The sequence below is a fragment of the Rhinopithecus bieti genome, unplaced genomic scaffold (genome assembly GCF_001698545.2).
Source record: "Rhinopithecus bieti isolate Rb0 unplaced genomic scaffold, ASM169854v2 scaffold_4781, whole genome shotgun sequence".
In the NCBI taxonomy this organism is placed as follows: domain Eukaryota; kingdom Metazoa; phylum Chordata; class Mammalia; order Primates; family Cercopithecidae; genus Rhinopithecus; species Rhinopithecus bieti.
The window spans coordinates 1,121,291-1,147,433 of NW_016805181.1; the positions used below are offsets into that span (position 1 = coordinate 1,121,291).

Here is a 26,143-nt window from a genome sequence, read left to right on the forward strand (position 1 = left end):
ACTATTCACAATAGCAAAGACTTGGAACCAACCCAAATGTCCTACAATGATTGGCTGGATTAAGAAAATGTGGCACATATACACCATGGAATACTATGCAGCCATAAAAAAGGATGAGTTCATGTCCTTTGTAGGGGCATGGATGAAGCTAGAAACCATCATTCTCAGCAAACTATCACAAGGACAGAAAACCAAACACCGCATGTTCTCACTCATAGGTGGGAACTGAACAATGATAACACTTGGACACAGGAAGGGGAACATCACACACCAGGGCCTGTTGTGGGGTGGGGGGAATGGGGAGGGATAGCATTAGGAGATACAGCTAATGTAAATGACAAGTTAATGAGTGCAGCACACCAACATGGCACATGTACACATATGTAACAAACCTGCATGTTGTGAACATGTACCTTAGAACTTAAAATATAATATAAATAAATAAATAAAATTTGAAAAATAAAAATACAAAAATTAGCTAGGATGGTGGCGGATGCCTGTAATTCCAGCTACTCGGGAGGCTGAGGCATGAGAATTATTTGAACCCAGGAGGCAGAGGTGGCAGTGAGCCAAGATCGTGCCACCACACTCCAGCCTGGGTGATAGAGTGAGACTCTGGCTCAAAAAAAGAAAAACACAAAAATGGCATAGATTAAATTCGGAATGTCATTTTCAATTATAAGACAAATAATTCAGCTACAAAACAAATACAATGTAATTTGGATATGTAGGCTAAAAGGACAAAAATCTAAAATATTTCATATTTCAAAGAACCTGAAAATTATTTTTATTATTTCCAGGAAATGTCCGGGCACAGTGGCTCATGCCTATAATCCCAGCACTTTGGGAGGCCAAGGCAGGCAGATCACCTGAGGTCAGGAGTTCAAAACCAGCCTGACTAACATGGAGAAACCCCATCTCTACTAAAAATACAAAAAATTAGCCAGGTTTGGTGGCACATGACTGTAATCCCAGCTACTTGGGAGGCTGAGGAAGGAGAATCACTTGAACCCAGGAGGCGGAGGCTGCGATGAGCTGAGATCATGCCATTGTACTCTACCCTGAGAAACAGGAGTGAAACTCTGTCTCAAAAATATATATATATATATTTCCAGGAAAAAATAGAAAATATGTATAGGACCCTTGATTTTCCAAGCTATAATATGGTTTGGAGGAAAAAGCAAACATGTTACAGAAAGGGTTGAATAAAACTTTAAAAATGTGTCCCTATCCATCTTCTTTATGTGCTTCATAAGTTTAAATAAAATCCAAGGCAAGTATTGGCCCAGTCTATTCTAAAAAGATTCTAGGGCCAGGTATGGAGGCTCATTGCTTGGTGGTGAACTGCTTGAGCCCAGGAGTCCAAAACCAGCCTGGGCAAAATAGTGAGACCTCGTCTCTGTAAACAAAAACCTAAAAAATAAAGTAATAAAATAAAGAAAGAACTGGTGGTTGGGGAGAGATTCCCACCTGTGAATGACAGCTTCAGGGCCATAGAGTTTCCTCCTGCTCTGATCTTCTCTTCCTGACTGACTACCTATGGATTTCAGACTTGCTTAGCCAATCCCCACAGTAGTAAAAGCCCAGTCCTGGTAATGAAGTCTCTAACATGTGTCTCTCCTACAGTTTCTGCTCCTCTGGTTGAGTCGCGACTAACAGACCAGGTATCTAAACTACTCAGTCTCTTTCATAGCCTCATTTGGATGCATTCCTTTCTCTCATGTTATCAGATCAATTAATTTTTGTTTTGAGATGTGGTAAAATCTGCTGAATGTCTATGAAAACAGCCAGATGCAAAGGTCTTGTGAATGAAATGAAGGACAATAAAGTCCACTCAAAAAAGGTGGAAACATAGAATACTAGTAAAGGGTTTAACTTAAAACCTCTTAACTATGAAATCCTCAATAATTATTTAACTTTTCTCTATTCCTATCTCCTTACTTTCAAAATGAGATTCCTATTTCTGCCTATAAAGGACAAAGAAGGAACTGAGATAAGTATTAAAGCATAAAATGAGTATTATTATTGTTGTTAATAGAAAATTTTTATAAAGATATGCCAAACAGTTATCTTTCAAAGTTATTTAACTGTTTTTAATTCAAGAAAATTCCAATCTGAGCAGGTGGATTAAATGAAAAATATAAGCAAAGGGCTCATCTGAGTGATTTAATCCTACAAATAAAGTGGAAGTGATAGTGTGTGACTTCCAAGAGCACATTACAAAAGGTATTACATCTTCCTCTTTGCTTTCTTGTGAATCAAATCGCTCTAGGAGAAACCAGCTGCCATGTTGAGAGAACACACTCAAGCAGCCCGAAGGAAAGTTCTATGTAGCAGGAAACTGAGGCTTCTTACCAACAGCCATAAAGGACTGAGGCCCCCTGCCAAGAGCCATGTGAATGAGCCCTCTTAGAAGCAGAACCTTCAGCCCCATTAGTGCCTTCGGGCTGGGTCTGTAAATATTCCCCGTGAAGTTGGTAAGGTCTGTGTAACTGCGTCCAAGAATAAAATACACTGGAAATGAAGCAGCCCAAATATCAAGGCTAGATTTGAAAATGCAGGTGGTGGTCACACCTGTAATCCCAGCACTTTGGGAGGCCGAGGCAGGTGGATCACCTGAAGTTAGGAGTTTGAGACCAGCCTGACCAGCATGGGGAAACCCCGTTTCTACTAAAAATACAAAATTAGCCGGGTGTGGTGGCGCATGCCTGTAATCCAAGCTACTCGGGAGGCTGAGGCAGGAGACTCGCTTGAACCTGAGAGGCACAGGTAGCAGTGAGTGAGATAGCGCCATTGCACTCCAGCCTGGGCAACAACAGCGAAACTGCATCTCAAGAAAAAAAAGAAAATGCCTTGAAGATTTTGCTGGTTTCTCCTGGAGCACTGACTCCAGAAGCCTTCAGCCAACAAGAAGGAAGTCTGGGTACTCTGAGACCATCAAATGGAAAAAGTACAAGGAGAAATGACAGAGAGAAGAGCTGCCTGTAAAGCCCTATAGCAGCCCCTAGCTATTTAAGTCTTCCCAGCCCAAGTACCCAGACATATCAGTAATGTAGCCTTTGACATGAGTCCATCCCTACCCACGATCTGATGCAATTTCATAAAAGACCATGACCTGCTTAGCTGAGCCCAATCTCCAGAGGAGATTGAGAAAATCTCTTTTCTCTTTTTCTGGAGAGAGAAAAATAAATGGTTGTTTTTTAAGCCACCAGGTTTTGGGTGGTTCGTAAAGCAGTAACAGATAACCAAAACTCTCTATAAGGTAAAGGCCACCTGCTTTATGATAACTTTCTTAATTCCCCAGGCAAAACTTAGCATGGCCTTTCTTCAAGTCTTCTAATATTTGTTTACATAAGCCATGCACTAGGATCACATCCTGTGTTGGCAGCATAATTACTTGTTTCCCTGGCTCTCTAAGAGTCTAAATTCTCAGAGGGCAGCAGCTATGTGTAACAGAACTTTGTATCCACAGTACCTAGCAGAAAAATATTACTTTCTCTCTTCCCATTAAAAATTCATATAGATTACCAAGACCACAGGTATTCCTGTTACTATGTTAACACATCAAGAGGAAACAAATCCTAGTAGGAGCATAAAAATGCAGATGGCACCTCTGAGCTGCTTTGTTAGCTTCTGTGGCCTGGACCCTTATGGAATTCTTCCCTGATGATCAGAGTTTACAGAGCACTTTCACATGCATTAACTCATTTGGGTGTCTCATAACTTCATGGGTGAAGAAAGGGGGTATAATTCCTATTTTCCAGATGCAGAAAATGGAACTAAAGTAATTTAGCAAATGTGTGGCACAGAGTTAGAACCTGAACCAGTGTTCTGACTCCACACGCACTGTTCTCCCCATTCGTTCCAGATGTCTCACAATGACTGGCCCTAATCACACTACCATCACATTGCCATGTGCAAATCCAAAGATAAAGATGCTGATGCTATATCTTCACACAGACTAGAAAAGGATAAGTGACACACACGATTACTAAAACTAGAGACCTTAAGAGTCCTACATATTACAATTGTAAAATATTTAGTCCATTAAATATGTTAAATATATATGTGACTTAGAGGAATCCAATTTGAAACCAGTGCTTATACAACCAAATGACCAACAACTGTTCGTGCAGAGATCAGCATAAGACAAAATCACCAAAAAAAAAAAAAAAAAAAAAAAAAAAAAAAAAAGTATTAAAAAGACTGGTGAGCAGAACAATGTAGTTAAGGAAATATGAAATGTAGAGTCAAAAAGACTTTCCTTAAAAGCCAAAGCCTACTATTTAACCTTGCTGGGCAAGATATTTAACTTCTCTGATCTCCAACTTCCCTTGCAAAATGAGAATAATACCAAAATCAACATCATTTATGAGATGATTAAATGAGATACAATACATGAAAACGCCACCAAATAGTAAATGCATAAAGTTTTCCAACAAATTGTTCAGGTTCAAACACAAAACCAAATTTAGACACTGAAGGTGAACTGGTAAGGTTGGTTTGTTTTACATGTAAGTTTTCTGATTATAAATGACTTCTGCTCCTGATCACACAACCACTTTGAGGCACTCTGAATAAGCTTGTCTTCATTTAAATAACAGATGGTTCCAGAAGCTCAATATTGGCACATTTTTATAACATGCCAATTTTTCTAGAAAATACTAATCCTTGCCCAAAGATGCTCTTCTTAGCTAGTTGAGAGGCTGAGGCAGGAGGATTTCACTGCACTCCAGCCTGAGCAACAGAGCGAGACCCCATCTAATAAAAAAGATGTTCTTCTGACACCTTAAGCATATATTCTGCTATTCTCCTGCAATGATGTCAAGAATAATACAGAAAGCTTATTCTGCAGTTTAGTACTCAAAAGACTTACCTGCCACCCTCAGCAGCTCAGCAAGGCCCAGAAGCTTGGTAGATTGTTTATAGCACGTCGGGGACTGGGAAATACACTCCTTGATGAGACTGATCCGATCAGGGCACAATCGCACTACAAAAGAAAGACATATTAAAGACTTGGACCAGGGACATCATAAAAGGGTGTTAATGGCCTTCCTAATACAAGGCATCCAAAGAAAATGAAAATTGTGTAAGGCTTCAGATGAAGGAGAATTAAGTAAAAGTAAAAGGCATGTTTAACAAACGGCAAAATCATTATTGCTTCTGAGTAAATAATGTACAACCTTGATCTTTTCTTTATAACCAAACTTCTGAAGCATAGGAAATGAAGTGTTAATCTGAAACTAGAAAAGGCTGTGTCACTATTTTATGTACCATGTTGGGACTTAGGGAAAAATTTAAACAAGACAGTATTTGTATATAATACTTAGTATTATACCAGCCCCCTCACACCTCACCCCTAAGCCCCATTCCTTGCTCTAAATATCCATTTGCTATCTCCACTCATCACCCCAGTTTGGAAGGCAGGAGTCTTCAAAGTGCTTACTGTTGCAATTTATTAACCTTCCTCCAAACATAAGCCCAATTTTCTCACATAAACTGGATATTAGGAAAATAAAACACATCTGATCAAACCAAGTCAAACTATGAAGAAATGAAAATCACATTTAAAAAACCTTAGACAAAAGGTACTACGAATATTCTAGGAACAAATGGTACTTATTTACAGTAGAGATGGCAACCTGTAAGAAACACGGCACTGTCAGGGAGACTGGCCCCCAATAATTGTAATAATAACTACGATAATAACAGCTATTGTGAAAGGAATACGACGAGCTACATCTCAGGCCCTGTTGGGGGTGCTTTACGTATATTAACCCTACACAGCAAACTCTTATTAATAGAAGGCAGGTACTATTATCCTCAAGAGAAGAAATTGAGGTGCAAAAGGGTTAAGTACTTTGGCAAAGGTCACTGAAAAAGTGATGGGACCAAAATTCAACCCGGCTCGCTAAATGTTTTCACACCTTGAATCTATCCTTTCCTAAATCAGTGGCTGTTCTCCATACATCTTGTGTTCTCTGAAAACTTCTATATAGGTGAGAGGGGCCAGGGACGGGGGAGATAAAGAACAGAGGTGGTGTTTTTTCTCTGGAATGGGCTTTTTGGGGGAAGGTAAGGATTTATTACAATTTAATGTTAAACTCATAAAAGGTTGCAAGGAAAGTACAAAGAAATCCTCTATACTCTTTGCTGAGGTTAACAGATGATTAATAATTTGTGCCTTCACACATGCCCATGTGCAATCATGCACACACACCCTCCCTGCTTCCTTCCTCTGTATATTTACACATAAATATGTATATGCACACACAAATACTTACACATGTACAAATACATATACATATTTATAATACACATGTATACATGTGCATATATACACAGTTACGCATATATACACACAAATATATATACACATTTATTTTTTTCTGAACCATTTGAGAATAAGTTGCAAATAACATTTCTCTTTATTGCTAAATACTTCAGTGTGTGTTTCCTAATGTTTTGACTCTCTCTTTTTTTTTTTTTTTTGAGATGGAATCTCCCTCTGTTGCCCAGGCTGGAGTGCAGTGGCAAAATCTCAGCTTACTGCAACGTCTGCCTCCCAGGTTCAAGCGATTCTTCTGTCTCAGTCTCCCCAGAAGCTGGGACTACAGGCACGTGCCACCACGCCTGGCTAATTTTTGTATTCTTAGTAGCGACAGGGTTTCACCATATTGGCCAGGCTGGTCTAGAACTCCTGACCTTGTGATCTTCCCTCCTCTGCCTCCCAAAGTGCTAGGATTACAGGCATGGGCCAACACACCTGACCTAGACTCTCTTAAAATGAATCTTTATGTATCTACAATAATAATTCTGTTGTGTGTGGCCTTCACTATAAAATATATAAAGTAAATGTACTCTTCAGTTACTTCCTTCAAAATCACCATTGCTAATACCTACATCTGAGTGTAGCTTCTACAGACTGTATTACTCTTCCCAATTATCCACTGCAACTATTCATATCCCAAATTCCTGCTTCAGTAACAGAAGGCTTGGCCCTGTGACATCTACAGGCAATTAATGTGAGTGGAAATGATACATGCCACTTCTGAGTGAATACTGTTAAGAGTCATCGTGGAATTCCACTACAGATCTTTCCCCTCTACTGTGACAAGGCCGTGTCTCATGGGGTGGTGCTGCGGCCAACCAAAGTGGACATGATTGTGAGCAAGGAATAAGTCTGTTATCACATATTATGGAGATCCTGAGTTTTTCACTACAGCACAATCGTAAAAACTCACCGATACAGTATACTTCAAGCCTTTCCATGCCTTATCACAATAAAAATATTGTGAATTTTTTCCTCAATATCTGCTACTATTTTGTGGGGCTTTTTCCAGATTCAGTAACATATGATAATTATGAGATAGGTACTTTTAACATATTTCTAATTTGATTTTCAAAACAAAACTTGTCGCAGATATTATCTGCATTCTGCTATGTAAAAATCTGGAGTTTTCATAGCTGCTTTTATGGCTTTGTTGATGAATTACTGTATTCTTCTTAGAGAAGCTCTAGCTTTAGTAATTCTACTAAACTGACTTCCTTACTTTTACCACTCTTTTTCTAGCTCAATAAAATCAAGGTAGAGAACTGAAACCACACACAGCAATGGATCATCACTTTCTCTAAACTTCCATTTAATGGAACACTCATCTTTAATCATTTGTCTCCTATTGCCCTAAGCAACACACACTACTAATATTTGAAGTATCTTAAACAAATTTGGAGAGCAGGATTCTAATAGATTGCAATTACCCTGTTCAGATGACTTTTTACTTTATTTACTTACGTATTTTCTGATCCTCTGGACAATCACTATTCCAGTTCCCTTTTTCTGCTGATTTAGGGCCTGTTTAATTATATTTCAAAATGTGAATTCTCAGTTAAATAAATTCAAGCCCTATATATTACTATCTTTCTAAGAAGGAAGAAGTGCTCAACTCCTAAAATTCCTTTCCAAACTGAATGAATGAGCATGAAAAAGACATGCATGTATGTACCTTTTAATAATTAAAGATAAACTAATTTTCCTGTAGAAATCATGAAAATATCTGAAGTGATTTTTTAAAAACCTTTTATAAAATACACGTATACATACACACACACAGACATATGTGTGCCTGTGTGTCTCAAATGTAAAAAGCATTTTCTAACTGGCTACCTATATTCCAAATGCCCCTCAAACAATAGTTATGCAATATCAATTTCAGTCACTCGGGAATGGCAACAAAGGTCCACAACATATGAAGTTACTAGTGATGTTGTGGAAGCATTATACAAATTTGAAGTGTGTAGGCCAGGAAGGTGTAATACGCAGGAGTCAGACACTTAGCTGACCAGTAAGAGGATAAGAGTTTCCTTCTTAAAGAACCTTTTACTCTCACACCTTTTCCTCAGTAGAGTATTGTCTGCTGTTACAAATGTAGGTTTTTGAGCCAGACTACCTAGGTTTGAATTCCGGCTCCACCTCTAACTAATTGGATGACCCTAGGCAACCTAGTCAAGTTACTTAACTTCCCTGTGCCTTGATTTCATCATCTGAACACCGGAAACAATACCACCACCCTACATGGCATGGTTTTATTTTGAGATAGGGTCTCGCTCTGTTGCCCAGGCTTGGGTGCAGTGACACAATCTCAACTTACTGCAGCCTCGACCTACTAGGACAAGCGATCCTCCTGCCTCAGCACCCCAAGTGGGACTACAGCCATGCACCACCAAACCTGGCTAATTTTTTAATTTTTAAAAAAATAGAGACGGGTTTTGCCATGTTGCCCAGGCTGGTCTCAAACCCCTGAGCTCAAGCAATCAACTCACCTCAGGCTCCCAAAGTCCTGGGATTAGAAGCATGAGCTACCATGCTGCTCAAGGCCATGGGAGCCCACCCTTTGCATCAGTGTGCCCTGGAGGTGAGACATGGAGTCAAAGGATATTATTTTGGAGCTTTAAGATTTAATGACTGCCCTGCTGGGTTTCGGACTTGCAGGGGCCTGTGGCCCCTTTGCTTTGGCCAATTTCTCCCATTTGGAATGGAGGTATTTATCCAATGCCTGTAACCCATTGGATCTTGGAAGTAACTAGCTTGCTTTTGATTTTACAGGTTCCTAGGTAGAAGGGACTTGTCCTGTCACAGATGAGATTTTGGACTTGAACTTTTGAGTTAATCCTGAAATGAGTTAAGACTTTGGGGGACTGAAGGGAAGGCATGATTGGTTTTGAAATGTGAGGACATGAGATTTGGGAGGGGCCTGGATGAAATGATATGGTTAGGCTTTGTGTCCCCACCCAAATCTCATCTTGAATTGTAATCCCCAGGTGTTGAGGGAATGACCTGGTGGAAGGTGACTGGATCATGGGGGTGGTTTCCCCCATGCTGTTCTCATGAGAGTGAGTTCTCACTACCACTGGTGGTTTAAAAGCGTGGCACTTCCTTGTTCTCAAATAGACTCTTCTCTTTCCCACCAACAGATGAAGAAGATCCTTGCTTCCCCTTTGCCTTCTGCCATGACTGTAAGTTTCCTGACGCCTCCCCCGTCATGTGGAACTGTGAGTCAATTAAACTGTGAGTTTATATAAACCTTTATAAATTACCCAGTCTTGGGTATTTCTTTATAGCAGTGTAAGAACAGGTTAATACAATGCCCAAAAGGCATTTTGTGAATTAGTGAATACATATAAAGTATATTTGGAACATAAAAATCACTCAATAAATATTAGCTATATTATTATCTACTGACATATTCACAGAAATACTTATAAAGAATGGAATCTTCTAATACTAGGTTTCTCCAGATATAACTTACAGGACTGTGTAAGGAATATTTTATTAGCATCCCAATCTGAGAAATGTGAAGCTCAAAGACACTGTTGCCACAGTTGTCAAAGTGGCTGCACCATAATGTAAGCTCACACATGACACTCTGGGGTAATCCTGTCTCATTATCAGTGTGACAGCCCTGTAAAGTCATAGGATGTGCCTTGTCCCCGTCATTATTTCAGTTCCCAGAGTAGGGTAAGTGCCTAAATTTATGTTTATTAAAGAAAGCAAAGGCGGGGAGGTGGAGAGAGGGCAATGAACAGATGCTGAGGAGGGAGGGGAAGCATGTGAGGAAGAAAGGAAACAGGAATGAAGAGAAAGGAAGCAGGGGGAATGAGAAGACAGGTGAGACCACACTAATTCTATGATTATTTAAAAAATACCTTTAAGTATCAAAAATAATCATTGATATTATACAGTCCTTACTGTATCTTAGGCACTATAAATGTATACATATTCCTTATAAGCAATTCTGTAAGATTCTTATTAGTACCCCCACTTGGTAAATGAGAAAACCTAAAGAAAGGTTAAAACTTGCCCCCAGTTACCCAGTAATAAGTGGCAGAAGTAGCTCCAGGCTGAGTGTAACTAAAATGCTATAAGTCAGAAAAGCTGACTTACCCTATTATAGAAAGAACATGTGGACGAAATGAAATATTCAAAGGCTGCTCATTTAAATATTAAGAAAAATGTACATAAACACCCAAAATAAAGAGAAAAGCATACACATATACACACACACAAATATTTCACAGAAGACTCACACATAGGGAGTCATTTTTACATGCGACTTCCGTTCCTGTTTTCAATTAGCTCATGGATTACAATTTAGTTAGAAATGCTTGCCTTTACTTGACAAGAAACAGCAACTCCTGGAGTGTAGGCAAAGAAGGCTTCAAAACAAAGCAAAATGACAAAATGAACTATGTACACTGACTACAATAAAAATACCTAAACCATAAATTTCTAAATATCAAGTTGTTTTCTTTCTCTAATATTACTGATGAATACAAAAGAAGCTAAAACCTAAATGGCATCTGTGAGATAAACACAACAAAAAGTATACAAAGGCAATATTCCATCTTCACGTCCGGAAGGTTTTCTGACAGTCATTCTAATGGGAAACTCCAAATCAATATATCAAGGTGGAAAGCTGTCAAGACATGAAAGCAAATGTCTTTCTTAAAATACTCCTCAGTCAGAAAATTCTCAGAAGCTACAGCAGGGCAGCGGTTTTGGTTGCGGGTATTCAAATCCAGCAGCTGATATACATATCACCAGCCAAAAATACTGCTAATTGATCAGCACAGAAAATCAGGGCTCAATGTAATATTTCAAAATCCAGTAGCACTTGGGTGGACTGTAAGAAAAATTTGTTGTATTATACCAATCTGCTTGAATTATATAAGGAGGTAAAACACAGACACACAGATACACACACACACACACACACACACACACACACAGTTAAATCTGTAACAGCACGGCCTAACAAGAGATAAAAACAGAGCAAAAGCTTCCTTGTGCTCTGGATTCTTCCTTGACTAAAACTGCAATTAAATAAATATTTGAGGGGGAAGTAGTTAATGACTTCAGACATTTAAGAATAAAATCTTCACAATTTTAAGAAGTTTTAAGCTCAAAATTACATGAATTGTACAAATGAATAAAATTTTCTAGTAATTTAGCAATCACATTAGATAAAATTGCTTAAGATACCACAAGATAGTTATAATCACATACAAATTGTTTCCAAACAATGATATTCAAAGTAACAATATTACCTCTTTTGAGTCTAATAATTTTTTTTGGGACAGGGTCTAGGTCTGTCGCCCAGGCTGGAATGCAATGGCATGATCATGGCTTACTGCAGCCTCAACTTCCTGGGCTCAAAGCAGTCCTCCCATCTCAGCCTCCTGAGTAGCTGGGACTACATATGCATGCCATTACATTCGGCTAACTTTTTTAATTTTTGTAGAGACAGGGTCTCACTATGTTGCCCAGGCTGGTCTCAAGCTTTTGGACTTAAGTGAACCTCCTATATCAGCGTCCCAAAGTGCTGGGATTACAGGTGTGAGCCACTGTGCCCAGCCTAATGAGTTTGTCTGAGATGCAAAACTTTAACTTTTAGTCAAGTCACATTGGAAACCCACTGAAAACATGAGAATGTCTCTACTGGCCCATATCCTCTAAAATCCATCCAACTCTAATCATCACACAGGACAAAGACACCAAGGAACTCGTAAGAAATCTAAACCTCTGCCACCATCAGTCTCAAATATTTCCAGAGTTAAGAACAGAGGTAACAGATTACAAGGAAGCCAGCCAAGCACACTGCTAATAATACCAAGCCACTCTGTTCATTTAGGGCGCAGAGGTCCAGGATTTAACGCAACAGAAAATCTACCTTCCTCAACAGGGAAGGTCAGGTTTCAGGTCCAGTACACCATGAGATGCAAACAGTCCTCACGGCATAAATAGATGAGACAAGTGACTCTTTAACATATTGCTTGTTTGGGATGATACCTAGGTGACTTTTAAATTTAAATGAAAGAAGTTGAATAATATTAAGATATCTCTAGTAATTAAATTCTAAACAAAATTTCCTATCATTCCCTCTTTTAAAAAAATAGATGGACTTAAAGAATATACTGACACAAGCATAAAAGAAAAAACTATTTTATTTACAGCTAGTTAGAAATCTATGCAACTGAAACAAAATCCAGAAATAAATTGTATATCAAAACTGATATAAATCTGATACATTCTCATGCGTAATCCCCAATATCTTTTTTGTTTTTACCCTATAGCCTCACTGCCCTGTTACTGATGTTATTTCTTTAAATGTTACACATGTGAACTTTAAAAAATAAATTTATAGTAAAATGTTGGCTTTATTTTTTCTTTTGGGTTTCCACTTGAGATTTCATTTAAAATAATGGGTCAAGGGCAGGATCTATCACTAATGGATTACATGACCAAAGCTACTCTTTAGTTTTAAAAACTGAAAAAGAATACTAGTAAATTACTGCAATGTAAGTTAGTAACAGTGCAACAGTAAGTAGAAAACTCACCTTGCAAAGGCAGGATCTTTACCCCAAATTCTTCAAGACATCCAACGGCTTGGATAAGATCTAGCTCCTCTTGAATGGCAGGGGGTCTGTCTGTTATCAGTTGTAAGCAGCACCTAGAAGAAATTAGATACATTTTTAAAAAGAAGCAACGTATGTTCGCCCCTCTATGTTCAACAACATGAGATCCAACACATATTTACCAAAAATCTACTACATCCCAGGAATTCATTCCGCTGGATGCCTTCTGTTATCTTAATCCTCATGGTAAGCCTGTGAGGTAGGCAAACATCATCATCTATCTGACTTTTCAGCGAGCTAAAACTGAAGCTCATGGAAGTGAAGTAATTGCCTACAGCTACATTCACAGTACAAAATGGCATCATGGTAGGAAGCATCATAACTCTGTATTTAGTGCCGTTTTTACTGTTGAATGCAAACGTAATGATTATATTACAAAAATTCTTTTAAAGGATAAAGTTCAGATAATTTCCAGTTTCCCTTCTAAGAAAAACAGAAATGTCTTGATTTGGTCATAATTTGGTCTCTCAAAAGAAACAAGAAATGACTTAGGAAACTGCACAGAGAACATGCTTCTGATCAAAAAGGAGGAATCTGTTGGTAATATATAGTTCTGAGATGAACTACAGAAGAAAGTGATTTGCTAAGCTAAGAATGTGGGATTCCCATGGAGTATTTTAAGTAAGTTTTTGTTTAAATTCAAAGAAACTACATTTAATAAAAGTTTCATTTAATGAATAAACTCATTCTCTAAAGGTGTTTAGAGGAACATTGGAATGTAAGACTAGAAAGATAGATCAGACGGTAAAGGGCTCATGAATGCTAGAATCACAGATCATGAGATGCAGGCATCTAAGCCCCAGCATGGCATTCACAAGACTGAGTGACAGATACAGGCCTAGCCTGCTCTTGTAAAACTGGAGGATTTAAATCAATTGCACACTCACATCTACTGTTGATTCAAGTGTGAAAGGTCTATAATCTCTTTGTGGTTTCTATCAAAACTGTAAATGCACTTTTTTACATTTTTTTTTCCTCTAGACCCAGGAATTACAAACAAATTCTAAATTACAAATAAATTCTCAAAATTTATATTACAGACAGGCTCACATGTGCTCAAAGACATATAATGATTGATGCTCACTACCAGATTGTTTTTAAAAATGAAAGAAAGCATATCGAATCAGGAACAAATTAAATAAATCATATAATGGAATATTCTACAACCATCAAAAAGGATAAAATACATCTGTCTGTACTCAATGAATAACCTTCAATACAGAATATGAGTGAAAAATAAAACAGTGCACAGAAACGTATGCATAATAGTAAGAATTTATTCATGACTTAAGAAAGAAGAGGTAACATCCGATAAAAAGTTTTGGAAGGATACATAAGAAATCAATATTTAAAAATGACTGAAGGATAAAGTTAGGAGAACTAGAATGAGGAGGGAGACTTATTGTCAATACATACATCCTTTTTGTATTGTTTGGATATCTACTGCTTCCTCAACAATTTATTTACAAAGAGTTTATAAATAACTGTTTAATCAGTAAGAATGTATGGGCTATTTCCTGTATTCAATATAGCTGTGAACACTGAAATACATCCAGGCTCACAGGTCACAATCAGTTTGGTGCCACATTATACACACAGGGCATGTTTGTGAAATGAAGGTGTGTCCTTGTGGGAGAAAAAGAGATGCAATGAAGGGGAAATATAGAAGGACCAGCTTTTTAAATGATCTCTGGGAAACACCTGCCAAAAAGATTGAGGTGAAATACAATTCCCAGTTTCAAAAGCGATTATATTTGGTATTTTCATCATTCGAAATAAAAATAGAATCACTTAGGAGAAAAGAAAGAGCTAACTGCTTTAAACAACTTTGTCAAGTTCAATAACATGGTTAGTGAAAACATAATTCCTTCTGAGATAAGATATCACTGGTGGGGGGGTGGAAATGGGGGGGACTTGGTGGAGGAGTTACTTTTAAGCTTTGCTGGGTCTGAAATAACTATTAGTCATGTGGGGGGAAAATCAATCTCTCCAATATATCCTTTTTGTATTGTTTAAATATTTACTGCTTCCTCAATAAAATGTTAATTAATAAATAATGCTTTAATCAGTAAGAATGTACGGGTTATTTTCTACATTCAACATAACTATAAACACTGAAATACACTCAGGCTCACAGGTTGCAATCAGTGCAGTGCCACGTTACACACATACGGCATGTTTGTAAAATGAAGGTGTTCCAATTGCTACCATAATCAAAATATCAAAATAAATTCCAAATAAAGATAAAACTGAAATGTAAAAAATAAAGCTATCAAAGCACTAAAAAATAGGAAAAACTGTCTTAATAGTCTTGGGAACTAAAGTTTTTCAAAGGATGACAGTAAAGACAGAAATTGTAAAAGAACCACAATTTTAAAAGAATTCTGAATAGCAATTGGAAAGATAAATCACATAAAATACAAAGTTGGCAATGTAGTAAAATATTTGAGATAGGCATAGGGCAAACATTCCTTATGCTCCAAAATAAGCTCATAAGAATCAATAGTAAAAAGATGAACACCCCAAAAGAAAAATAATCAAAGCTAGAAATCAGTTTCAAATGTAAAAGTGCAAATGAAGCTGTTCAACAGGCAAACACTGGAAAGACTGAAAATTAATTTAGAGAAGGGGCCCTTTAGTGCCTTAGGTAATGGAAAAGAAAGTGGTGCCATTTGATAACAAACATCAAAATTTTCCATGTGCTTATCCTTTGATCCAGCAATTCCTCTTGCATTATCCATCTACAACAGGCATAGTTCTAACCACTTTACATACTCAGTTAATATTACAATAGCCCTATGATATAATCCTACTATTATCCACATTTTGCGGGTGAAGAACCTGAGGTCCTGATGACTGGCCCAACGTCACAGCGCTGTTAGCTGAAAAAAAGTGGATTTGCACATAGACATCTGGCTGGAGAAACTGCTGTGTTCTTAACCTCTACACTCTGCTGCTTCTCGGACAATGAAAAGGTGTATTAAATGCAGTCAGAAAAGAACTAAACAAATCTAGCACAACCACTCGACACAATGCCGTAAAGCATATGGAAATGCTGCAGATCTGTATATACTAGCTTCATAAACAACTGAAAAAAGTGTGTAATAACAAGAAATGTATAGTATTATCTCATTTTTGTAAAACTATACACAGGTATAATGTGCAAAATAGTGGGAAAATGATTGGGCTCAAAAATCTCACTACTTTGTTTAAATAGTGAGTGGATAATTCCTATCAAATAAAATGTATAATCTCTTACAGACTGTTAACCAGAAAATCTGAGAAAACAGGATAAACTTAGGATGTACAGTGTTGGAAAAGCAGACACAGTAAGAATAAGAAATAAGTAAATAATTTGCTAGAGACCATAGCCACCTTATTACTGAAGAGATTCTACCTTTCTTCAGTTTATTTGATCAAGAAACAAAAACCGAGAGATTACATGACAAACTCAGGGGTTCAGCAAAATTGTCAGTTGCCTTGAGGAGGAAAAAATAAATTAAAAAGTATGTCTCTAGAAATGAATGAGGATCAACACAGCTCTGAGTAAGAAAAGTAGAGCAGAGTCTAGAAAGGGGATCTCAGACAAAGAGAAAAAAACAGACTCAGATGTCCAGGGTACCAATGGAAGGAGAAATACGTATTAGAGGAACTAGACACTGCAAACAAGAGTTGGAAAATGACCAGGAGTGGCAAGAACAGCAGCGTATCACTCAGAAGGCAGGGGACAGCGGACCTAATACAATTGAAGATGTGCCTCAACTTACAATGCGGTTATGTCCCAATAAACCCATTGCAAGTTGAAAATATCATAAATTCAAAATGCATATTTAATACACCTAACCTAACAAACATCATAGCTTAGTTAAGCCTACCTTAAAAGTGCTAAGAACACTTCCATTAGCCTACAGCTTGGCTAGGCTTTTAATCATCGAACACAAAGACTATTTTATAGGAAAATGTTGAATTTCTCATGTAATTTACTGAATACTGAACTGAAAGTGAAAAACACAATGGTTGTATGAGCACTCAAAGTACTGTTTCTACTGCATGCATATCACGTTTACACTCTCATAAAGTTGAAAAACTGAAAGTTGAACCGTCTCAAGTTGGGGACCGTCTGTAAACTGCTTTTCTGAAATGTTGAACAAGGAAGATTATCTTTTTTAAGCTTTTAAGATTCATTAACACAGAGGTGATACATATTTTATTCCTTGATCTGTATTTATTAGGCTCTTTTAACTTTATAAAAAAAACTTTATAAAAAGCAACCCTAAATCTTGAATCAAGTCTTCTAAAAAAATCACCGCAATTGTGTATACCTAATTATGAGAACTCAGATTATGAACACACCTTACTAGTGTTAAATAAGAGGAGTGGGCTAAAATCGGAGTACAATGGGGACAAGAGAGGAATTGAATTTATAGTCGAGAAATTTCAGCCAGGAAGTGACTTCTAAGCTTTATCATCTAATCAGGTCCCTTGTCTCTTTTTTTTTCCCCCAAAGATTTATGCCCTGGCATTTAGGTCCCTTAGGTCCCTTATCTCTAAACAAAGTGAAAGCTACATGAACGAGACAGACATCACCTATGCATGCTGAAAATTTTCAGAACTTGAATTTATAGGCTATCACATGAATCTCTTACAACAGAAGAGAAATACACAGCCTTATAGATAATCAGCCAAAATGACCATGAGAAAGCGTGCTGGAGAAAAAGGTTTAAGCTGATGGACATTCATAACATTGTTTTCTTTTTATTTTCAAGCAAAAAAATAACTGTGCCCCAAATAGTGTAGTCAATCTGTACCTGTGATATTATATTTTGTAAAGGAAAAATAACAACACAGTTTGTACATTCTGACTTTCCCCCTCCATCTTAGAAAAGACTATGGAGTGACTCTACCTGGCGAGATCCATGCAGCTATCAGTGAGGTTGGTAGAAGAATTGAAGTACTCCCTGCTGGCAGCCAAAACCAAGTCAATACTCTTTTCATAACTGACCCTGTAGTGGGGTTTCCCTTTATGGGCTATACCAGCTGGGGGATTTTCTGAACAAGCACTGCAGTGCATCATCTGTCCAGCCAGGTGGATGTTTTCAAGGCGACTAGAGCACAGAAGGCTTTCTGTAAATATCTGGAAAAAAGGAGAAACTGGAATTAGCTATAAAAAGGGAAGATTCAATTCTCAATGAAATGAAGGCTCTGAAATCCAAATGAAATAAATTAAAAAACACATCCATCCTACAGGTGGTGGCCACACAGCATTGTAAATGACAATGAACTGTATACTTTGAAATGGTTAATTTTACATTCTGTGAATTTCCCCTCAATTAAAAAAAGTCGATCTTTTAGAAAGAATAATTTCATTGATTAAACCAAAATTAAGCATAATAATGTATTACAATAAATACTTAGGTCAACTATCTAAAATTGATATTCATTAAAAACAGGATTAGACATACTATCCCACTCTCAACAGGGCCCATTTTGCTTAAAACTATTTTAACCATTTCTATTTTTTCTCTTTTCCTAATTTTAATTTTCATTTTGATATGGGTTCTGCGCCCGGCCCCATTTTAATTTCTTAAAAGAAAATCTTTGGGCCGGGCGCGGTGGCTCAACTGGTGGCTGCAAGCCTGTATTCCCAGCAGCTTTGGGAGGCGAGACGGGCGGATCACGAGGTCAGGAGATCGAGACCATCCTGGCTAACACGGTGAAACCCTGTCTCTACAAAAAATACAGAAAACTAGCCGGGGCGAGGTGGGCGGCGCCTGTAGTCCCCAGCTACTTCGGGAGGCGGGGCAGGAGAATGGCGTGAACCGCCGGGAGGCGGAGCTGCAGTGAGCTGAGATCCGGCCACTGCCACTCCAGCCCTGGCCCCGACAGAGGCGAGACTCGTCCTCAAACAAAAAAAAAAAAAAAAGAAAAATCTTTGAATATAATACAGCTTGAAGCATCTGAATTAAGTCTTATGAACCAGTCATGCCACAAATGCTATACTTACAAGCAGTCATTAAAATTAAAATATATTATAATGCTGAGTTTTTAAATAATGTACATATTAAAAATTATTTAAGTAAAACAAGAGATACTGAAGATATTCATACAAATATCACTGTACTCTACTAGGCAACTAACATCGATTAACACAAAATTCCTTCTATAATTGAGATTGTTTACATAAACAAAGCAATCTTTTTAAACGTACACTAACAACGTTACATATAATTAGTCTAAGAACTTCCCCCAAAATGTACTCCCGTCACTCTATAGTTGGATGAGGATAGCACAGAAATAAGAGACTTTTAAAAAGTAACATTTAATGGAGAAGCAAGAGTTTCAATATAATTAAGAAGACCATCCAATCTTCACAGGATGCCCTTATTTTCACTTCTTTATGTCTAGGCTTCCTGCAGAAGGCATTTTTAGAGAAGCCTTTGCTAAGATGTCTGATAAGGATAAAAACACTGTATCTAAGAGGGATCCGCTATAAAGCAGATACTGTGACAGAAAGCGAACTATTAAAGAGCAACCCTAATCACTTATATCTGACAGATGAAAATGGCTTACAATATGTCTAATCCAGATGACTTATATGTCATAGTTTCTCCATATATCTCTGGTCTACTCAAGTAAGCCATAAAGAGTCAATGTCCAATACTGAAAAATATTTGCCCTAAAACTTGGAACAGTTGTTAAAATGAACAACATGGATTTCTGTTCTACAGGCTATATATAAATCTTTATCTAACATTTTCAAAATTATGCCACTAGAACTTTCAAATTATTTTCCAAGGACAGCAAAATCTAACAACCAAGTCACTAAGACAACATAGCATATTTTAAATTATATTTAAATTTTTAAGTCTGTCAAATCTTTATTACTGTCTCCTACAGCCTTTTCAAAACTGTTATAACATGCTTTCAAATGTTTTCTCCACAAGGGAGACCCATGGACAGAAGTTATTAAAATATCAAAGCCTAATAAAAGGTGTTAAAATATTTTAAAATGTAATATAATGAGTTGTTTTGATGGATTACTCCACACAGAAAATAATTCAAATGTAATATACTTACTGCCAATTTTGCAATCAGAATCAGAAACAGGAATGAATCAAAATAATGCCACTCCAATGTAAAAACGCTACCTCAAACATACTAGTGACAGTTGGGTTTTAAATCTCATGTGCATACAAATTATGTTCTAATGAAGTTGGTTTCAGGTTTTGCTTTAGATGCAAAAGGGGAAGACACTGGCAGTTGTATGTGGTCAGAGACTGTAATCATCAATAGAAACATTAGTTATTCATGCATTTAAAAACTTGAAATTCAAATATAAAACCATTCATTTCTCAACAGTCTACATTAGCATTCTTTGTTAAAATCGCCCTGAATTTAAAAACTAAACAATTTCACAAAGCAGAGACCTATTTTTACAATTCTAATTTCATCAATGGGTTATGCTTTGCAGTATAAGAGCAAAGCGACACAAGAAATACTCTTTATGATTTTGTGCCTGGCTTATTTAACAAGAAAATTCAAATTAAAAAAACTTGTTTTAGATTGCATCTTATTAAAAATGAGTTAGGTCATTTTTTCCACACAAACGGAAATATATATATTGGTAAACTGCCTCTGACTTGGAGATTTTACACATATAAAATGGAAATATAAATACTGGTAATCTGCCTCTGACTTGGCGACTAGACACACACACACACACACACACACACACACACACATACACACGTGTATATATCTCTTCCAAATCAATGAGTAAATCCCCCTGGATTATACTCCCAGTCAACTGATAACCATTTCTTACGTATCCTTTATAATCCATATGTTATAAAACGCATTAGGGGATATGAGAGTGCACATGATACAATAATGTCTGTCTAGGAGCTGATGACCAAATGGAAGAAATGCACAAATAAACAACTACATTTTAAAGAAAGACTATAGGCAACTTATGAGGAAGGACAAAGGAAGGTATCCTAGAAAACATAATTAGTGAGCTGAGTTCTGAACTTTTAGTTGGAGTTTTCTAAGTAAAGGAAAGAGGAATATATTCCAGGCCAAGGGAACAATGTGTGCAAAGTGACGGAAACATGAAACAGCAGGGTGGACGGAGGAACTGATGACAGGCTTGATGGTGCTACTGCAACATAGGGTACATGATGGACAGTGACAAAAGTGGAAGGGGTAAGGGAGCTGGCATCTTCTGTAGCTTTCTATGTCATGCTAAGGAGTAGAGCTACTTTTTGATTATTGATATGGAACAACACCACATTTTTAGAAGGGGTGTGTCATGAAAAGATTTGTTTTAGAAAATACTTTTTTATCGTGTAAACTAGAGTTGGAGGTAGGGAAACAAGTATGGGGATTGCTGCAGTTCAGCAGAGATGAAGACAGGACAGATTTCAAGGTCTTTCTCAGATGCATTAGACAAGTTTTAGTGACCACTAAAACTATGGAAGTGAGAAAAGTCAAGTACAATTCACATTTTCTAAAAATGTGAATAAAGCACTAGTTAGTTATTGGCTATTATTAAATAATATTACTTCCAGGGTAGCCTATGGTCATCATTCTTGCATTCAATAAACCATAACAATCAAAACTGTTGAATTAAAAAAAAATTGTGTATGGTTCTAGAGTTACCTCATAGCAGGCATCAGAATCTAGACATGTGTATACATTCTGCTGCATAGTTAACATGTCTTGCAGCAACATTCTCCAATGAGACTCACTGACAGGAGGCTGCCTGGAACAACACATAAAAAAGAGAAGGAAGAGGAAAAGAAAACAATTAATAAAACTCTTTCTTCAAATGGTCAAAAGTTAAAAAAAAAAAAAAAAAACCACTCTATATACCACATCAGCTCCCAAATGATCAAAAGGAATATATCTCCTTTAAATTGACAGGAGAACACTTGGATTAAAGATAGAGGGGAAAGCTGGGCAGCTATGCTTCAATGCTAGAGACGGTGACAAAGCGGCCTGTCATAGCCTGCGCAGACACACGCTGAAATGGAATTGAATGGTAATTATGGTAAAGGTAAAGAAGCTGTGTTTCTAAGGTAAAATGAACCATTGCAAGATAAAGCAGCTATGATACAGCAGAAAAAGCACTTGATGACAGAGGTTGGCTTCAAATTCCATCTTCATCACTCAGCAATCCCTGTCAAGAGGTCTTCTGGACCTCAACTGAACATTCACATCCATAGGACAACCGCAGGCCGCATCTGCCATCAGCCTGGGGGACAAGAACCGTGGCTCACCAGCAGGGCAGCATCAGTTGCTTCTTACAGTGAGAGTACTGGCAGCAGTCCACAAAGCAACTCACAGAGCACTCCAGGAGTTCTCTTCTGAGGTGACTGCCCCAGTAGAAGGAGCCAGACCCTCAGAGAGTAGTTCTTGGCGTTGCTGTGTTTAGGAACAAGCTACATGTCATGAAAGAGCCAACATCTCTTGCAATGCACTCAGGAAAGCCCAAAGCATAAAGCCCCCGTCAGGTATTTCTACTTCATTTACAGGTCCTCCAGGCCAGAGGCAATTTACCAATCAGGGATCTGTTTTAGCTAAGTAGTGAGGCCTCTATAATCTAGATTAAAAACCACTTTATATTGATTTCCAGAGTTACAGAGCTAGAGAATTAATGGTCAGATTCTCCTACAGCAGGGGAAAGGGTTTTGTTCCCAAATTCAAACAAAGTCACAACTTAGTTGTGTGATTGTGAGCAAGTCATTTAATATTCCTGACTTTCACTTTCCTCACTGAAAGCCCACATCAGTGATAAGCAATAAATGAGATTAATTTTGACAAAACACAGGCATTGAAGCAACGTGCTCCTAAATATAAGAATAAGCTAAATTACCCATGAATTTGAATAAATTTTCTAATTTCCCTGAACTTTAGATTCCCTTTTTGTATAGCATAAACATTAACTTTTACCAAAATATATGAAAAGACCCCTCTATTTTCTGGTATGTAATAAACATTCAACAAATGTGAATGAATGAATCTGAAGTTACAAATACATCTCGGTTTTTTATTTTTTAAGTCATGTGTATGATTCTAATATTGATTCAAGTAGGAGAGACAATATGCTGTAATTCTCTCTGCCTCTCTCCAAAGTTCATCTTAGTTAAATATACATGAGTTTGAAATCATCATTTATGTTTACTTTCTAGTCTTGACATTCTACATAATCATGAATATCATTATTCAGGGAGAGCAGGTTTTTGTTTTAAGTTGGTCAAATACCAACTAGATGATGTTTCTTTTTCATGCACCTTTTATTTTGATCTTTTACAATGCCTTTAAAAATCGTCACTATGCATTAAAAACAGGGCAGATAGATTGTATGTGTTTAATAATTATTGCTATAGAAAAAGTATATATTTGGGATAATTACAGCAGAAAATAGTCTTTATAATTTTTTCTCCTAAAATTTTTAATAAGCACATGCTTCATTTGCTGATGCATTTTATATTTATTATAAGAAAGGAAGAATTACTCTTGTTCCATATGCAATTAGGCATAAGAGAACACTTTTTTTCTTCCAGCAGACAAATACACAAAACAAAATGATATATTTCAAGTATTTCAGGACAATCCATGAAATGTTTCCATTTGTCTGACCTGGGTATGTGAAGTCTTTAGGCTTCAAAAAAACTGGAGGGTTCTTTCAGATTTCTTACAGGCAGAGAAGTAGCAGAATGATGGATGAAGTGAGTGTCCATCTTGCACACACTTGATAAAATCAGACCTAGGCATTATCTAGCTAAATTCAATTTCTTATAGCCCAGCTGTTCTTCTGGAAGCCATAAACACTGGGGCAGATGGTACTAATGTTTTCTCGCACATGGCTAGCCGTAAGTAAAGGTTCTAATAAAAATAAACTCATTATGCATTATTTACAATGGCCTTTTAAAGAATATATTCAGTAAATAAGAATCAAGAGAAGAACTTGAAGAAACTAACCAAGAGTTTTGCAAATTAACAGACAGATCCCTGAACACAAACGCATTAGTTGCAGCTTTGGAATAGATGTGGATTTCCCAGGGAGAAATAGTGTACCTCAAGTTAGTAAAACGTGCATTTGTGACAGATTTGCTGATATCTGCCACCCTTTAGAATATGTATAAGAATATTCTGTGGGTATTGAAGGCCAAGCCATGGAAGTATGCATAAAATAATTAAGATTCATTTCAAGTCAACTACTATGAAAACAGGCATCATATTCTCTTATATATTCACAGTAAACAGATTACCATGAGTAGAAATTAACTTCAGGGACTCTGTAAGTATTTAGGGAACTAATTCGGGGCTAGGGGAGGTGGGTTGGTAGGTAATCTAGCAGCAATTACAATGCTTTCCTGCTGAAAAGTAGATTTTAGAGTAAAATCAGCATGATCTTGGAAATATTGGCCATCCATTTGTAGCTATAAAGAAATCTTAAGGCATTTAAATAGTCAAAGTTATCTAAATTACCAGAGAGGGCCACTGACATGTAAGTTCCTAACTGAGGTGTATGGTGGCTATAACACTTGCACTAGAGAGATTACGATCTAGAAGGGAACTTAAGGCACATGTGTTAATGACTGTAGTATAGTTGCAGTGTAACACCATATAGCTGCAACAGATAGTAAGAGAGGTAGATACGGCCAGGCGCAGTGGCTCAAGCCTGTAATCCCAGCACTTTGGGAGGCCGAGACGGGCGGATCACGAGGTCAGGAGATTGAGACCATCCTGGCTAATATGGTGAAACCCCGTCTCTATTAAAAAATACAAAAAAACTAGCCGGCGAGGTGGGGGGCGCCTGTAGTCCCAGGTACCGGGAGGCTGAGGCGGGAGGATGCGTAAACGCGGGAGGCGAGCTGCGTGAGCTGAGTCAGGCCACGCACTCAGCCTGCGTGACAGAGCGGACTCCGTCTCAAGGAAAAAAAAAAAAAAAAGGGGGGGGGGTAGGTAGATAAAAAATGCTAGGCAATTTCTAGGAAGGAGAATTCAATTAAGCTTGGAGGAGTCAAACAAGGTCTCCTGGAAGATGTGTTGGAGTCAGCTCTTAAAAGATAGAAAGGAATATACAATAGTGTGTTTTACTGCTGGGTTTTATTTTACTTTGATAGTTGGGTTAAACTGAATTTCTAAATCCTAAAATTTAGGTAAACAACATATGTTTAAAAAGTTCTTGAAAAGTTACCTTTGCTTAATTCTACTCCTTCAGGATTAGTGCTTGAGGTGCCTTTTTTCCCCAGTCTTCTTTACATTTTTATGTAGTCTCCCTACAGATCTGGAATTTAACCTTCCCATACACACATGGGGATCATTCTCAAATCCGTAACTCCAGTTCGGACTTCTCTGCTGATCTTCATGTCCATCCTCACAGCAGCATCTCCACCTACTGTCCGGCAAGCACCTCCAAGTCATACTTACCCTTTATTCTATGCATAAACTAAATGACTAATAGGTCAAAAAGTTATCGGTTTCTTTATGGACCATTTGGATATCATCTAATTGAAATGTCTTTCAACTCTGTTGCCAATTTTTCTTTTCTTTTTTTAAATATACATTTGACATATTATGTTGCCAATTTTTCTACAGAGTAATCTGTTAGTTCTCTCATGGCCTTCATAGCCTTTATAAATATTCTCTTCATATTCATTAAGTGTATCCCCCTCTGGACCAGGGAGGTACTATATCTTTTTCTTTGTAAGCCAGACATCAAGCATAATACGGACACAAATTATGTCAAAATCCATAATAAAATATTCATTAAATAATGTAAATAAACAATTCCATAAATAAGTGCACCATTATAAAGTATGAATATTAATTGTTCAGTTTTCCTGTCTCTGTTGTAACTGGCTCTAAATGAACTTCCAAAGAACTTAGCAAAATTTCTAATTTCATTAGATGTGCTACTTTAAATGATGACAATATAGAAAGAGACAAAATGAAACAAAGTTTTCCAGATTTTAAAATCTGTCATTATCTTTTCACTCACTTATTCTCACTTACTCCTTTGAAATGAGTAGCTAAAAATTATCAGTGCTTTAAGCAACACATACTAAAAAATAAGTAAGTCATTCATTCACAGTTTTTTTTCTTTTAGGACAGTGTCTCACTCTGTTGCCCAGGCTGGAGTGCAGTGGCAAGATCT

General features: G+C 37.3%; 1 protein-coding gene across 1 annotated transcript in view; it reads right to left on the minus strand.

Annotated features, from left to right (window-relative positions):
* NBAS (NBAS subunit of NRZ tethering complex) overlaps positions 1-26,143 on the minus strand; it is a 399,905-nt gene that overhangs the window by 197,287 nt on the left and 176,475 nt on the right. The window contains 4 exon segments of the mRNA XM_017871408.1: positions 4,877-4,990; positions 12,898-13,010; positions 17,880-18,109; positions 21,637-21,739. Of these exon segments, the coding sequence (XP_017726897.1) occupies positions 4,877-4,990; positions 12,898-13,010; positions 17,880-18,109; positions 21,637-21,739 (560 nt within the window).